General features: G+C 46.2%; 1 protein-coding gene across 2 annotated transcripts in view; it reads left to right on the forward strand.

Moving 5' to 3' along the window:
* Positions 1-7,921, forward strand: part of TBC1D9B (TBC1 domain family member 9B) — a 77,065-nt gene extending 69,144 nt beyond the window's left edge. For both annotated transcript variants that reach the window (XM_069763599.1, XM_069763600.1), the window contains 3 exons: positions 927-986; positions 3,689-3,795; positions 3,990-7,921. In XM_069763599.1, the coding sequence (XP_069619700.1) occupies positions 927-986; positions 3,689-3,795; positions 3,990-4,682 (860 nt within the window). In that variant the 3' untranslated portion in view covers positions 4,683-7,921. The remainder of the gene's footprint in view (positions 1-926; positions 987-3,688; positions 3,796-3,989) is intronic.
* Positions 7,922-17,894: the final 9,973 nt, after the last annotated feature.

The raw sequence follows: 17,894 nt of genomic DNA on the forward strand, positions 1-17,894 counted from the left end.
TAAATGACCTCTTCCTGGCTCTGGGGAGGATGGTGCCTGGAGACAACTCTGCCTCCAGAGCTTGTTTTGCATGAAGGGGAGTTACCAGTGTGAGACAAGTAACTAACACAGTACAGGAGAAATTAATTTTGTCTTCTTGCAAACACATTTTTGCTTCTCTCTCATCTCTGATGAATTGGTACCATATTGCAGCCCTGTCTGCCTGTGAGCTGGAAGCTGCGAGGAAGCTGCAGATGTCAGGTATAATCACACACAGCTCTGAGGGAGATCAGGAGAGCAGAGAGCCGCCATTACACTGGTAACCATTACACATCACACTGGTAACCATTACACATCACACTGGTAACACTGGTAGCCATTACACATCACACTGGTAACTCCCCTTCTTGTAAAGCAAGCTCTGGAGGCAGAGTTATCTCCAGATGCCATCCGCCCCTGAGCCTGGAAGAGGTCATTTATATGAAGTGATATAAGATGATTTCTCAGCAACAACACATCTGATATGAGGCGCACAGGGAGGACTGATATCAGCATTCTCAGTAATAGTTTACATAGGTCAAATGTGATGACAGGTTCTCTTTGAAGAAAATGGTCTCCTTTTAATTCTACCCTTGGCCTCGGTTTTCTAAAAAGGAGCTGAGCTCAAATATATCGCAAAGTGGCCATGCTTCTGAGAAACAACTGGCCTCTCTTATCTAGCCCCGCACAACCCCCATGTTCATACTGTACAGTGGTGCTAGCCATTTTGGAAGCTGCTTGAATATTCATGTGTTAAAGTGTTAACATCTTTGTACATTTATCTAAAAATAATGTCTTACTCTCCTGGGTTTCAGTGAATCATTACAGTACAGTCTCCATACTGTGGTCTCTTACGGGTGGGCTTTGCTCTTATTTCCAGTTTTATAACACTTTTGTTTTATTTCCAGACTCTGATGGACAGGGCAATGGATCTGCAGCGGAGAATACTGAACCACAAGATAAAAAAGGTATTTTTACATCTCCTATCTTTTTATGTTTTTTTTATAATTTATATATTTCTCTGATGTACTTACAGAGAATCCCTCCTTTTTCTGTATACAGCTCCAATGCAGAACATGGCAGTTTCACAATTTGTTTGTTTTTTTTTGTTGTTTTTTCCTCCCCTTCTTCCAAGGGGCATCACTTTTTATTTTTTTCGTCTATATAGCGGTATGTGGGATTGTTTTTTGCTGCACAAGTTGTACTTTTGAATGACATCTTTCATTCTAACACACACACACAGTGCACTGGAAAACGGAGAAATAAATTCCAAATGCATTGTAATTAGTGATGAGCGAGTGCACTCGTTGCTCGGGTTTTCCTGAGCACGCCTGGGTGGTCTCCGAGTATTTGACTGCTCGGAGATTTAGTTTTCATTGCGGCAGCTGCATGATTACAGCTACTAGACAGCTTGATTACATGTGGGGATTCCCTAGCAACCAAGCAACCCCCACATGTACTCAGGCTGGCTAATAGCTGTAAATCATTCAGCTGCAGCGATGAAAACTAAATCTCCGAACACTAACAAATACTCGGAGACCACCCGAGCGCGCTCGGGAAAACCCGAGCAACGAGTACAATTGCTCATCACTAATTGTAATTGCAAAAAAAAGTGTTTTTTATTTACCACGTTCACTATATGGTAATACTAACATGGCAATATGATTCTCCAGGTCAGTACGAGTACACAGGTACCAAACATACACTGCTCCCAAAGAGTTAGGGATATTTTTCTTTCAGGTACATTTTATGGAAAACTTAAAAACTCCCCCCTACAGTGATATTTCATGATGAAAGTAGGGCATTAAGGAGAAGCCGCAATGGTGATTTCCACATCTCAATTTATTGAAACAAATGCCAACATCAGTGGTGGGTATACTCTAACAAAAAAATGTCACTGTCTCAATAACTTGTCCTGTGGCCTTGAGCATCAATTACAGCTTGACAACGACATCTCCTGCTGTTCACAAGTTAGGTTATTGTCTGCCGAGGCATCATGTCCTACTCTCCTTGATGGGTTGCCCTCAGGTCTTTGAGGTTCTGGGGTAGAGCGTTATGAGCCTGTACATGGTGGCTCAGCTGATCCCATAGGTTTTCTATAGTATTTAGGTCTGGAGAAAGTGCAGGCTGCTACATGTGAGGCACCCCAGTCTCGAGCAGATGTTCCCTAACGATGCAACCTCGATTTCATTTTATTGTTGTCCATGAAGATGAGATTAGGCCTGTGTTTCTCATGCAGAGGCACAATGACTGGATTAATGATGTTATTCAAGTAGTAGGGGCTTGTCACTGTACCATTCACAAAGTGTAGGGCAGTTCTGTATTTGCTAGATACACCTGACCACACGGTAACACCACCACCAGAGACTTGTCTGGAGACAACCGTGGCGCTCTCCTTGACATCTCCAACATCATTGGCAGCCATCATTTTTGCATTCAAAAGTTTAGAGATGGTCATATTAAAGGGAATCTGTCACCTACTTTTTCGCATATAAGATGCTGCCACCGCTATTAGGGACTTATCTACAGCATTCTGTCTCCATCCCTCGCGTTCTCTCTCCATCCCACGCGTTCTCTCTCCATCCCTCGCGTTCTCTCTCCATCCCTCGCGCGTTCTCTCTCCATCCCTCGCGCGTTCTCTCTCCATCCCTCGCGCGTTCTCTCTCCATCCCCCGCGCGTTCTCTCTCCATCCCTCGCGCGTTCTCTCTCCATCCCTCGCGCGTTCTCTCTCCATCCCTCGCGCGTTCTCTCTCCATCCCTCGCGCGCTCCCTCTCCATCCCTCGCGCGCTCCCTCTCCATCCCTCGCGCGCTCCCTCTCCATCCCTCGCGCGCTCCCTCTCCATCCCTCGCGCGCTCCCTCTCCATCCCTCGCGCGCTCCCTCTCCATCCCTCGCGCGCTCCCTCTCCATCCCTCGCGCGCTCCCTCTCCATCCCTCGCGCGCTCCCTCTCCATCCCTCGCGCGCTCCCTCTCCATCCCTCGCGCGCTCCCTCTCCATCCCTCGCGCGCTCCCTCTCCATCCCTCGCGCGCTCCCTCTCCATCCCTCGCGCGCTCCCTCTCCATCCCTCGCGCGCTCCCTCTCCATCGCTCGCGCGCTCCCTCTCCATCCCTCGCGCGCTCCCTCTCCATCCCTCGCGCGCTCCCTCTCCATCCCTCGCGCGCTCCCTCTCCATCCCTCGCGCGCTCCCTCTCCATCCCTTTTCACTTCGCCCTCGTGCACTGTCGTTCACTCTCCAATGTTTCTGTGGGTTAAAGTAGAAAGCATTCTTAAAAAACAATTCTAAACTACGGAGGATAGTTTCTCTGCCCCATCTTCTAACACACCAGGTCCAGATGTCTGTACAGAAGCTGTATACATTGAAGGAATTTCTCTCTCCATCCCTCCCTTTCTCCACTTCTTTTCTCTCTCTGCTCCTCCCTTTCTCCATCATTCCCTTTCAACCTCTCCATTCTCCTCCTTTCCTCTTCCACCCCACTCCTGCTTTTCCCCTGTCACCCCCTTCCATTCCCCGTTTACTTCGCTCACTCCTGCTTTTCTCCTCCCTCTCTGTCCCTTGCTCACTGTGGGCACTCTCTACATTCTGCTTTTCCTCTCTAATAATGTAGACTTCATGCAGTAGACAAGGAGGCTTAGTGCTTGTAAAATAATAATATTTTCCCTGTGTTAGAGGAGAAAACAATGAGTGCCCCAGACTATAAGTACTACCTGCGCATGTGGGCCAATGAGAAGGAGCAGAAGAAGGAGACTATAAAGGACATACCCAAGATGAATCAGGTGAGATATACATTTTTTGATCTTCAAAAACTATTTTCTTTCTATGTTTCCTTTTTTACCATTCTCCACTAATTTAAAGGGAGGGCATTTTTAAATGAACAGGGTGACGCCTCCCTGATAAAGCAAGACAAGAAGATCCTCTCTAATTTTCTGTACCCTTTGTGATACATTTTTTTTTTTTTTTTACTTAACAGGAGCAATTTATTGAGCTGTGCAAGACATTCTACAATATGTTCAGCGAGGACCCGGTGGAACAAGAGCTATACCATGCCATAGCCACGGTGGCTAGTCTTCTGCTACGGATTGGTGAGGTGGGAAAGAAGTTCTCCAATCCTCCCCTTAGAAATGCTGAGGATGGGAAAACAAATATAACAAGGGAACCCTCGAGTGAAGAAGAGGAAGAACAGAGCCCCGGTCTGGAGCCGCGGACCACAAAAGAAGAACAGTCCACGGAACCTATTCCTGTTCCTGGCAACTCTCGGTCAGCCATCACCCAAGATGATATCCAAAAATTAAAAAAGGGGGTAGGAAACGGGGAGCGAAACAGCCCTCCAACACAGCCCACCTCTGACGATGAAACCAAGGATGATACCTCCGTTTCCTCATATTCTATGGTGAGCGCCAGCTCGCTTCAGTGTGAGGATATTGCAGATGACACAGTGTTAGTTGGGTGTGAGCCCGGTAATGTGACACCCAAGTATGGGAGCACCATTGATGCCGAATGGTCAATCTCCTTTGAACAGATTCTGGCTTCCATGTTGACCGAGCAAGCCCTGGTCAGCTACTTTGAGAAGAAAGTGGACATTGCTCAGAAGATAAAGCAGAAGAAAGTTGAAAGACAAATCAGCTCCTCAAGTGAACATGAACTCTCCTCTGTCTCAGGCTAAGATCTTAAATGTTCTAGCCTCCTTTGAACCCGAGAAGAAGACTTGAAGACTTCTCATGAACTTGGTCCCTTCTAAGCTGTTCTTCTTGGCTTCATATAATTATGCATCTCCCATCACCAACATCAGGAAAAATCTTGCATCATGTAGTTGATCTTCAGCTTCAAAAACACAAAAGACAAAGTTCAGGTTTTTATTTGCAGCTTTCATCCCTGCATGGTATCTTCTTTTCATTTTCTGGATGATCAGTTTCATAGTCTACATTTGCACTTTTTCCAGTTACATATCACTAATCCTTTGACTGATCCTGGCAGGTTTCTTCCCCTTTGTCGTATTGAGAAGATCGCTCCATCCCCGGCCCCTGTGTGCCGCACTAAGAGATGCCTTTGCTCCTGATAGCTCTATGCCTGTGTGTGTGCTGCCTAAGTCATGTCTTGTTTCAGCTACTATGGTAGAGCCAACACATACCGTGTCATAGACTTCTAGCTAATGTGCAATATATTGGTATACCGAATAGTATCCCAATTTTTTTTTTAATTTTACTTCTCTCGTATTGTCTACAAATCACATCTATAGATGTTCCTATGTTTTTTTTTTATTTCATAATTGGTGCCTATATATTACGCTCTATTGATAACAATGATATGTCTTTCTCTCCATAACTTGTGCACACTAGATATCGCCAACTGTTGGCAATGCACTATGCTGCTCCTTAGTCCTTGTGAAACATTTCAGTTCGCTATGCCATATGACTTTTTTTCTGCCATTTTGTTTTTGGCACATCGATGATGGGTTCAGTACATTCCAGCAGCAGGAGGCCACATGTAGTGATGCATTGTGTAGTACACAGCCATTGTTTCGTCTTCTGTGTTTCAGACACCGGTATGAACGAATAAGGGAAGGGACAAGTTGAGAGATTTGGACACAAAACACTTTTGATGGTCAACCCGTTTATACACTCTAATGGGCTTCACACCAATTCATAGGTCAACGCACCATCGTACAAAGCTGTGCACCTCCGTAAACTGAAGAAAAAGCTTTAATAAATGCGTTCGTATATATATAATCTATGACTGTTTCCAATAGGAGAAAATTGGCACCCCAGCCCACCATGGTCTAGTTTTATAGGGTCTCCTTTTATTGAATTTTTCAAATTCCCAAAAATTTTAATGGATTAATTCATAAGGCATCGGATTATATTTTCTGTGCAGATTTTACAGCACGTCAGATTTCCAGTAAGGAAACCGAAATTATCAACTTTTCATTTCCTTTTGTGGATTCTCATAGATTTAGTCCATATGGCAAAAGCCACATGTAAAACTGCCACAGATTTGCTGCCATTTTACAGAGAATTCTACTATGGAATTTACTGAGGGGGGGAAAAAATCTACCTGAGCATTTTGGGGGGTTTCATTGCGGAGAGGGGTTGAAGAAGCCGGAAATCTCTGGCTTTTTTGGGTGGGGAAATCTCATGAGACTGAGTCTGCTTCATAAATTCTGGCATTGTCTTAAAGGAGTCTGTCGGCACAAAATGGCTAAGCACAGGAGCTCAGTGCACCCTTGACATGGCCGAGCAGTTGCGTGGACCTCACCACCTCCTTTTTTTTTTTTCTCATCTGTCTCCTCTTCCTTGATTGACAGCTTTGGCTTTACATGAGCCAGAGAAAGGCAAAGATACATGGAAAAGAAGTAGGTGTGAAGGTGCACTGAATTGTTTCGACACACCAAGAGTGAACCGAGCACCTGTGACAGGCTCCCTTTAACACTTTCTACTGGAGTTTTTCCTTAAAGGGGTTGGTTACTCCTGTACATGTCATTTTCATGTGAACTATTGCCATGATAAGCTCTTTGTTAAATACCTTGATTTTCCAAATCCTTCTGTAAAAGGTGACATGATCTTTGGCTGAGAATCTCCTGACTACCTGTGATGTCACATCAAAATCTCCCTGAGTTTAGCACTCTGGAAACTGGTGGGTATGGCTCACCATGTGGGCAGGACTTCATTCAGCAAGGCTCTCAGTGCCCCTGTGCATGCTGCTGCACACAGCTCTCTGGAAACTGACAGGTGACCGGGGCTTCATTCAGCAGGGCTCTCACTGCCGCTGTGCATGCTGCTGCACACAGCTCTCTGGAAACCAACAGGTGAGCGGGGCTTCATTCAGCAGGGCTCTCACTGCCCTGTGCATGCTGCTGCAGGCTCATCGCTCCCTTGCATCTATATATATATGCAGCAGGGCGTATCTACATGTAAATATACTGCTGTATACTCTGTATAATGTATATGCACCCTGCTGTATTCACTCTAAGAGAGAGATATAAATGTAGTCTTATCAAACAATCCATCCCACCCAATGATTCTTACGCATTTATGGCAAAAATAGTAACTGAGTTAATGTATCTTCTATAGTGTTAGAAGGAAAGTGCCAGAGAAGCCGCCATGGGAAAATATTGAGGCTGATCGTTATTGAAAGAAAGATTAAACTTATCTATAATTAGAAAAAATATATATATTTATTTATTTTTTATCTCCAGACTAGTGCCATTGTGTCCCTTGGATTTGTCTGGTATGGCCTCTTACTTTTTTTTTTTTTTAAGGGTTGAGCTGCAACACCAGACACGGCCCCAAAGGCATCCTGGGCTTTGAGAGCTGTCAATCATATAGACTTCAGCATCATTATGCCGACCCTATAATGTCCCGAAGACGTTGGTGTATAATAGCGAACACTTGGTCACCCTGAGCCATTCGTGGCGGCCGTGCATTGGATCATTGATATGTATGTAATATTATAAATTTTAACCAAATGCTTTCTTAAAGCCTGTATGGTGGAATATTGGAAATGTCTTGAAAACTTGTATGCATCAGTATCTGGTCCCGGTGCACAGGAGCTGCCAGTATCACGTTTTCTGTACATACGTCCCTATTCTAGTAATAGACGTTTACACTAGCGGCAAAGAAGGTATAAAGTCCAGCGATAACCTATATATATATTATCTCCTATGTATGTGAACCGGATCCCACTTGTATCCTGCACATAACGCAGTTGGACCTTTCCTCCAGTCACAGTATATACCGTATATGTGGCCCCGATGTGTGCACATATGCACTGGGTGCTGTATGTGGCTCATGTTCATTATGAAATAATTTATTACTACTATATTATTTTTAATTGTAAAAGAAATGACCTGTTCCTTTTTAAAACATTTTGATTTGTCATGCATTCAATAAAATATAATGAAACACATTCTGCAACTGTTACTGACTGGTTGTACATTTGGCAGGGGATGTACAGTACCAAAAAGTTTTAGGCCGATGTGGAAAAAATGCTGCAAGATAGAAGTGTGATGGTGATTGGAGACAAAAATCTTTAAAAAAAAAATCAATATTTGGTGTGACCGCCCTTTCTCTTCAAAACAGCATTAGTTCTTCTGGGTACACTTGTACACTTGTTTTTGAACTCTACAGGGAGATTGTTACAAACATCTTGGAGAACTAACCGCACGTGTTCTGAGGATGTAGGCTTGTGTTCATGTAATCCTAGGCAGACTCGATGATGTTGAGATCAGGGTTTTTTGGGGCCATATCATCACTTCCAGGACTTCTTTTTCCTCTTTACACTGAAGATGGATCTTAATGACTTTGGGTTCAAACTTGTTATGCAGCAGGACATCAACCCCAAACATACAGCCTATCAGTCACCTCCCTGATGGAATTGCAGCTTTGACATCTTCTGTGCATGGTAAATCATGTTTTTTTTTTCTTGTCTCTGATGAGCCTGCTGAAAACTTCCTGAAAGAAAAGGCTACAATAGCCTAAGTGACAATACTGAGAATTGCAGGATTATTAATTTTTCAGAGGGTAAGAGATTTGTGGGACTACTGTCGAGCAGTGCTTGGGATGGCAGAGGGTAAGAGATTTGTGGGACTACCGTCTAGCAGTGCCGGGGACTTCAGAGGGTAAGAGATTGATGGGACTACCGTCAAGCACTGCCGGGGAATTCAGGGGGTAAGAGATTCGTGGGACTACCATCTAGCAGTGCCGGGGACTTCAGAGGGTAAGAGATTCATGGGACTACTGCCTAGCAGTGCCGGGGACGTCGGAGTAAGATATTCGTGGGACTACCGTCTAGCAGTGTCGGGGATGTCGGAGAGGGTAAGAGATTTGTGGGACTACCGTCTAGCCGTGCTGGGGACATCAGAGGGTAAGAGATTGATGAGACTACCATCGAGCACTGCCGGGGACTTCAGAGGGTAAGGGATTCGTGGGACTACAGTCTAGCAGTGTCGGGGGCTTCAGAGGGTAAGAGATTCGTTGGACTACCATCTAGCAGTGCCGGGAACGTCTGAGAGAGTAAGAGGTTCATGGGACTACCGTCTAGCCATGCAGGGGACGTCGGAGGGTAAGAGGTTCATGGGACTACCATCTAGCAGTTCCGGGGACTTCAGAGGGTAAGAGATTCATGGGACTACTGCCTAGCAGTGCCGGGGATGTCGGAGAGGGTAAGAGATTCATGGGACTACTGTCTAGCAGTGCCGGGGATGTCGGAGAGGGTAAGAGATTCGTGGGACTACTGCCTAGCAGTGCCGGGGATGTCGGAGAGGGTAAGAGATTCGTGGGACTACTGCCTAGCAGTGCCGGGGATGTCGGAGAGGGTAAGAGATTCATGGGACTACTGCCTAGCAGTGCCGGGGATGTCGGAGAGGGTAAGAGATTCGTGGGACTACTGCCTAGCAGTGCCGGGGATGTCGGAGAGGGTAAGAGATTCGTGGGACTACTGTCTAGGAACTCTGGGGACGTCTGAGAGAGTAAGAGATTCATGGGACTAGCATCTAGTCATGCCGGGGAGGTCGGAGGGTAAGAGATTCGTGGGACTACCGTCTAGCAGTGCCGGGGACTTCAGAAGGTAAGAGATTCGCGGGACTACCGTCTAGCTGTGCTGGGGATGTCATGGGGTAAGAGATTAGTGGACAACCGTCAAACAGTGCTAGGGACGTCAGGAGGTAAGAAATTATTGTGACTCCTGTCTAGCTGCCTGGTATCACTACCGGAGTCCCGCAAAGCGCTCTGCTCATGTTCACTAGAGGGTAATGGACTCCTCTCAGACACCAGATTATCTCCAGGGAGAACGACAGTATCTGGCATAACAGCTCTATCCTTTCCCTCTACATCTGTCATGAGAAAATTAAGAACTATCAGATGATCAGCTTGTGTTGCCAAAATTGACAGCTTCTGCCAACGTTCATCGAATGTGTAGGACCACCCTAAAGGCCCCTATACTTATTAGATAAGTCAGCTGTGCCTGAATTCAGGAGGGACCCGTTGACCATCTCTTGCATGTGTCCCGACTCCTTCCCGACATGATATTGAGGAGCGACGTATCCGGCCATTGGCATTGAAGCTGCCGATTATTCAGGGGTGAGATAATCCCTGCCGTATGACTCTGGTATCAGCTCTCTCATAGAGAACACAGGAATGCTTGGCCACGCCGAGTGTCTATGGAGGAGCCAGGAGACACAGTTGTCTGCCCAGCTGCTTTCTGACTGGCACAGAAATGTAGAAGACCACTGGGCCGATGGAGGTTGATCTAAATTCTCCTTTTCTGGGGATTCAGGTGAAGCTCTCATATACACTGAGGAAATGCTGTGTGAACAGGGTCTTGGTGCAAACCATTGACAAACCCAAAGTCAAAGTCAATATTCTTCCACCATAGAGATTCTGGACTGAATTGTGCTGATTTAGTAATGATGGTCCATGAAAGCGTCCAACATAGGACCAGAAAGGGCTAAAATTATATCATTGTGACATGACTGTATATCCAGCCCTTTGTTGTAGTATCCAGAGCGCCTAATGGTGTCCTCACAACTCTTGCTGAGGGTCTCGTGGACTGTAGTGATTTAAAACCATGTTGGAAACCATTTTAGGGTACGTTCCCACATGGCATTTCCCCTGCGGGCCTCCTATATACCAGTTTTGTTTTCTTTGCAAAAAACAAAAAAAGCCTCACAGTTCGCCCTCTGAAGGAGTCAACTATACAATGCCCATCACAGGATGAATGGACACACCGGGGGGCTTACAAATCCGCATCACTGCTCAGTTTATGCTGCTGATATTTTTTACACTGCGTGAGGTTTTCTAATATCTCATGTACAATACTGGGGCTATAAAACGGCTATTTTCTTGTTTGGAAAGTCTGCTGCACTGCATGCTGTGTACACAGTCTTAATGTTCTGCGGTGTTTTTCAGATGTGTTAACTAAACTCGCTGTTTGTTGGGGGGTTATTTACAGAGGAAATATGAAAATGTGTTCACCTGCACAAACCGCACACAAAATTGCGTGTTTTCACGCAGCTTTCAACCACCTTAGCCGATGTGTGTGAATATACCCAGAGGGAACAGGTCAGGAGGATCCACACAGGCATAACGGAAACTGACAAAATTATTTCTACCTGCAGTCGTCACTAGGAGGCGCTCCTCGCCTACAGATTTAGGGTAGCTGCACATGGGTGGGTTTCACTGTAAAATAATCTGCATGTAATACAGGGTCTCGGGCGCATTCCTTGCTGGAAGAGATTGTTTTCTTTCATAACATTTTTTTTCTATGAAACTTTCTTATTTTTATTCCATTTTTTGTCACTATAATGAAAAAGATATTTTATGTTTATCGTATGAGTTATAGTATACTTTTATACTCCTGATACAGTGATACCAACTTTTTGTTTACTTTTGCTGTTTCATGAAACATCATTTTAAGTGCTGAAAAATGTCCCTCCATCATAATGTAATAATGTCCGTCCTGTAATAATGTCCTCTGACCTGGATCCGATCCTGTAGTAATGTCCCCCAGCCTGGATCCCATCCTGTAATAATGTCCTCTGTGCTAGTTCCCATCCTATAATAATGTCCCCCGGCCTGGATCCCATCCTATAATAATGTCCCCCGGCCTGGATCCCTTCCTGTAATAATGTCCTCTGTCCTGGATGCCATCCTGTAATAATGTCCCCCGGCCTGGATCCCATCCTGTAATACTGTCCCCCGGCCTGGATCCCATCCTGTAATAATGTCCCCCGGCCTGGATCCCATCCTATAATAATGTCCCCCAGCCTGGATCCCATCCTGTAATAATGTCCCCCGACCTGGATCTCATCCTGTAATAATGTCCCCCGGCCTGGATCCCATCCTGTAATAATGTCCCACAGCCTGGATCCCATCCTGTAATAATGTCCTCTGTCCTGGATGCCATCCTGTAATAATGTCCCCCGGCCTGGATCCCATCCTGTAATAATGTCCCCCGGCCTGGATCCCATCCTGTAATAATGTCCTCTGTGCTAGTTCCCATCCTATAATAATGTCCCCCGGCCTGGATCCCTTCCTGTAATAATGTCCTCTGTCCTGGATGCCATCCTGTAATAATGTCCCCCGGCCTGGACCCCATCCTGTAATACTGTCCCCCGGCCTGGATCCCATCCTGTAATAATGTCCCCCGGCCTGGATCCCATCCTATAATAATGTCCCCCAGCCTGGATCCCATCCTGTAATAATGTCCCCCGACCTGGATCTCATCCTGTAATAATGTCCCACAGCCTGGATCCCATCCTGTAATAATGTCCTCTGTCCTGGATGCCATCCTGTAATAATGTCCCCCGGCCTGGATCCCATCCTGTAATAATGTCCCCCGGCCTGGATCCCATCCTGTAATAGTGTTCTCTGTCCTGCCCCCCCATCCTATAATAATGTTCCCGGCCTGGATCCCATCCTGTAATAATGTCCCCCGGCCTGGATCCCATCCTGTAATAATGTCCCCCGGCCTGGATCCCATCCTGTAATAGTGTTCTCTGTCCTGCCCCCCATCCTATAATAATGTTCCCGGCCTGGATCCCATCCTGTAATAATGTCCCACGGCCTGGATCCCATCCTGTAATAATGTCCCCCGGCCTGGATCCCATCCTGTAATAATGTCCCCCGGCCTGGATCCCTGTTGTGAATTCTGTGGCAGAGCTCCCTCCTGTGGTCACAAGTGGTATTTCGGCTGATTCTCTCTGTGAGCTTCTGTTGGTGGAGGGAAGTGGTACTGCGGCTTCTGAGTTTCCTCCCTCAGGTGATCTGGTGAGGTCGTTAGGTGCTTCTCTACTTAACTCCACCTAATGCTTTGATCCTGGCTTCCTGTCAATGTTCCAGTGTTGGACTTGCTTTTCCCTGGATCATTCCTGTGGCCTGCTGCTCTGCATAGCTAAGTTCTTCTTTGCTATTTGCTATTTTTTCTGTCCAGCTTGTCTAATTTGTTGCTGGAAGCTCTGGGACGCAAAGGGTGTACCTCCATGCCGTTAGTTCGGTACGGAGGGTCTTTTTGCCCCCTTTGCGTGGTTTTCTTTAGGGTTTTGTGTAGACCGCAAAGTTACCTTTTCTATCCTCGATCTGTTAAGAAAGTCGGGCCTCACTTTGCTGAATCTATTTCATCTCTACGTTTGTCTTTTCATCTTAACTCAGTCATTATATGTGGGGGGCTGCCTTTTCCTTTGGGGTATTTCTCTGAGGCAAGGTAGGCTTATTTTCTATCTTCAGGCTAGTTAGTTTCTCAGGCTGTGCCAAGTTGCATAGGCAGAGTTAGGCGCAATCCACGGCTGCCTCTAGTGTTGTTTGGAGAGGATTAGGGATTGCGGGCTGCAGAGTTCCCACGTCTCAGAGCTCGTTCTATGATTTTGGGTTATTGTCAGATCACTGTATGTGCTCTGACCGCTATGTCCATTGTAGTACTGAATTGCCTTTCATAACAGATCCCATCCTGTAATAGTGTTCTCTGTCCTGCCCCCCATCCTATAATAATGTTCCCGGACTGGATCCCATCCTGTAATAATGTCTCCCGACCTGGATCCCATCTATATAATCGTCTAAGGGGTACTTCCGTCTGTTTGTCTGTAACGGAAATCCCGCGTTGCTGATTGGCTGTGACCAATCAGCGACAGGCTTAGTCCGGCCGCGAATTGGCCCCTCCCTACTCTCCTCCAGTCTGTGCCCCCTCCCTACTCCCCTCCAGTCAGTGCCAGTGTGTCGCCCCATCCCGGACAAACATTTTACTATTGATGCTGGCTAAGCAGCATCAATAGTAAAATGATATAATGTTAAAAATAATAAAAAAAAATTAAAAATCATGCTATTCTTGCCTTCCGTCGCCTCCGCAGCTTTCCCACTCCTCGCGATGCGGCCGGCAGCTTCCATTCCCAGAGATGCATTACGAAATTACCCAGATGACTTAGCGGTCTCGCGAGACCACTACGTCATCTGGGTAATTTCGCAATGCATCACTGGGAACGGAAGCTGGCGGCAGCATCGCGCGCATTGGCACAGCTTCGCTGGACGCCGGAGGGTGAGCATATAACTATTTTTTATTTTAATTTTTTTTCGCAGGGATATGGTGCCCACGCTATGTACTACATGGCTGCTATATACTACATTGCTGTGCTATATATTACGTGGCTGCTATATACTACGTGACTGTCTGTTACATACTACGTGGCTGCTATATATTACGTTGCTGTGCTATATACTACGTGGGCTGTGTTATATACTACGTGGCTGCAATATACTACAGCGCTGTGTTATTTACGAAGTGCCTGTGCTATATACTATGTGGCTGTGCTATCTACTGCGTGGGCTGTGTTATACACTGCATCGCTGTGCTATATACTATGTGGCTGTGTTATATACTACATGGCTGCTATATATTACGTTGCTGTACTATATACTACGTGGGCTGTGTTATATACTACGTGGCTGCTATATACTACATCGCTGTGTCATATACGAAGTTCCTGTGCTATATACTACGTGGCTGTGCTATATACTACGCGGCAGGCCACGACCAATCAGCAATATTGCCGCGGGATTTAAACACCGCTTCGGTGATTAGTCGTGCCCGGCCAACTGCGACCAATCAGGGAAACGCAGTCTGGCCGTGAATTGGTGCGGGATTTCAACCATGTGTAACTGATAGGTCGCGCCCGGCTGGCCGCGACCAGTCAGCGATATTGACGCGGAATTTAACCCCCACTCACAGCGCGACCTACATACATATTCAAGAATACCCGATGCGTTAGAATCGGGCCACCAGCATGTAAGGCTGAATACTCACTCTGGTGGTCTACACAGAGCAGCATCACCATGAAATGCTATGAGCGCTGATGTCAATAAGATCTAATGTGCAATAACTCAATAAGGCAAATTTTGAAGAGATCGTACATAGTATATTAGAAACAAGAGAGTCCATTATTCTATAAACAGTGCCACTCTTGCCCATAGGAGGTGTCTTGTATTGCAGTTCTTCCCCGTCTATATATATAATTGTCTAAGGTCCACTTCCGTCTGTTTGTCTGTCACGGAAATCCCGCGTCACTGATTGGTTGTGGCCGGCTGTATACTTCGTGGGCTGTGCTATATACTACGTGGGCTGTGTTATATGCTACGTGGGCTGTGACACTCTTTCGCCCGGGGCCCTTAAAAACCTGGAGCTTGCCCTGGCTTCACTGACTGGTTGCGCCTGGTCGGCCACGAACAATCAGCGACAGGCGCAGTCCGGCCGCGAATTGGCTCGGGATTTGAACCACGCTTCACTAATTGGTAGCGGCCGGCCAGCCGAATCCTGTGTATTCATTGCATTATTCTGAAATCTTCATAAATAAACTACATACATATTCTAGAATACCCGATGCGTTAGAATCGGGCCACCATCTAGTCCTGTAATAATGTCCCCCGTCCTGGATCCCATGCTGTAATAATGTCCTCTGTCCTGCCGCTCTTCACATACGCATTCAAACATAAAAGCAAATAACTTTTCTTCTCACCTGTTCTCGCTCCAAACGAGTGGCATCCTCTACCTGTTCTAGTCGTCATGCACTGCTTGGCTACAGACATGCTGACTTCAGCTGCCGGCCTCTGATTGGCCGGGGGCTTGTATAGCTCTTGAGGTGCAGGTAGTGGGTGGCTCTCTGCTCCCCAATGTATTTCCACTGAAAGTGCATCTGATGATGTACATTTAGCTAAAAAAGGTTCTGGTGTCAGCGGGCCACATTCCACCCCTGGCAATTGTTATGCCCCTTGTCTTGGGAGCTTCAATGCCATGCAGCCACGGAATACAGCTCCTGGGGCCCAATGTGGCCCCCCAGCTGTGTGTTTGAGACCTCTGGTGTAATATACAACCATTTTAATGTCTGCCATGTAGTGGTATGTGCTGTTTTGGTCCCTATATTGCACCTCCGCTCCATCTATAATATAACGCTGGGAGCGTCACTCTGTCCGAAGCCTTTATAGACTGCGCAAGCGCCGGTGCAGTCTGGCCCCCACAGAGTTAAGTAAATAAGGCAGCACACTGCAGCGCTAAAACATGTAAACTTGAAAACACGAAATTTGAACTGCATTACTGCACTAGAAATATGAAAAATGAGAGCTTTTAGCGCATAAAAATGGCCAATTTTATGTGTACCTGGTAGCCCCTTTACGGCATCTCTCTTATACCAGGTCCTAAACTTGCCTTACCTCGCTGAGAATAAACGTCTCCATCTGAATGGGTACATGTGAAACCTCTTCTTAGACTAAAATTCTCTCTCTCTATGGAGGGGTATTGGACCTGCTGTAATTAAAACACCTGTGGCTAGGAGGCGGAGTGCACGATCAGAAGGCTAAAGAATGCATTTCAAAAACCTGACCTGCACATCCAAACATAGACTAAGTGTGAACAGGTGCTGAACCTAGAGTCGCCAACTCGTATATAGTTAAGTAAATAAGGCAGCACACTGCAGCGCTAAAACATGTAAACTTGAAAACCCGAAATTTGAACTGCATTACTGCACTAGAAATATGAAAAATGAGAGCTTTTAGCGCATAAAAATGGCCAATTTTATGTGTACCTGGTAGCCCCTTTACGGCATCTCTCTTATACCAGGGCCTAAACTTGCCTTACCTCGCTGAGAATAAACATCTCCATCTGAATGGGTGTTGTGAATTCTGTGGCAGAGCTCCCTCCTGTGGTCACAAGTGGTACTTCGGCTGGTTCTCTCTGTGAGCTTCCGTTGGTGGAGGAGAGTGGTACTGCGGCTTTTGAGTTTCCTTCCTCAGGTGATGTGGTGAAGTCGTTAGGTGCTGCTCTATTTAACTCCACCTAGAGCTTTGATCCTGGCCTCCAGTCAATGTTCTAGTATTGGACCTGTTTCCTCCTGGATCGTTCCTGTGGCCTGCTGCTCTGCATAGCTAAGTTCCGCTTTTGCTATTTGTTTGCTGTTTTTTTTTGTCCAGCTTGCTTGTTTGTTTTTTCTTGCTTGCTGGAAGCTCTGGGACGCAGAGGGTGTACCTCCGTGCCGTTAGTTCGGTACGGAGGGTCTTTTTGCCCCCTTTGCGTGGTTGTTTGTAGGGTTTTGTGTTGACCGCAAAGTTACCTTTCCTATCCTCGCTCTGTTCAGAAAGTCGGGCCTCACTTTGCTAAATCTATTTCATCTCTACGTTTGTCTTTTCATCTTTACTCACAGTCATTATATGTGGGGGCTACCTTTTCCTTTGGGGTATTTCTCTGAGGCAAGGTAGGCTTATTTTCTATCTTCAGGCTAGCTAGTTTCTCAGGCTGTGCCGAGTTGCATAGGGAGCGTTAGGCGCAATCCACGGCTGCCTTTAGTGTGGTTGGAGAGGATTAGGGATTGCGGTCAGCAGAGTTCCCACGTCTCAGAGCTCGTTCTATGTTTTTGGGTTATTGTCAGGTCACTGTATGTGCTCTGACTTCTATGTCCATTGTGGTACTGAATTACCAGATCATAACAAATGGGTACATGTGAAAACCTCTTCTTAGACTAAAATTCTCTCTCTCTCTGTGGAGGGGTATTGGACCTGCTGTAATTAAAACACCTGAAGCTAGGAGGCGGAGTGCACGATCAGAAGGCTAAAGAATACATTTCAAAAACCTGACCGGCACATCCAAACATAGACTAAGTGTGAACAGGTGCTGAACCTTGAGTCGCCAACTCGTATATAGTTAAGTAAATAAGGCAGCACACTGCAGCGCTAAAACATGTAAACTTGAAAACACGAAATTTGAACTGCATTACTGCACTAGAAATATGAAAAAGAGCTTTTAGCGCATAAAAATGGTTGGCGACTCTACCATCACACATCCACACAAGAGAGCGCAGGGTATTCTAAAGAAAGTACAGCACAATATACACAGAACGTCCACAAGAGGG

Source organism: Ranitomeya imitator, chromosome 4 (assembly GCF_032444005.1).
Source record: "Ranitomeya imitator isolate aRanImi1 chromosome 4, aRanImi1.pri, whole genome shotgun sequence".
Taxonomy (NCBI): Eukaryota; Metazoa; Chordata; class Amphibia; order Anura; family Dendrobatidae; genus Ranitomeya; species Ranitomeya imitator.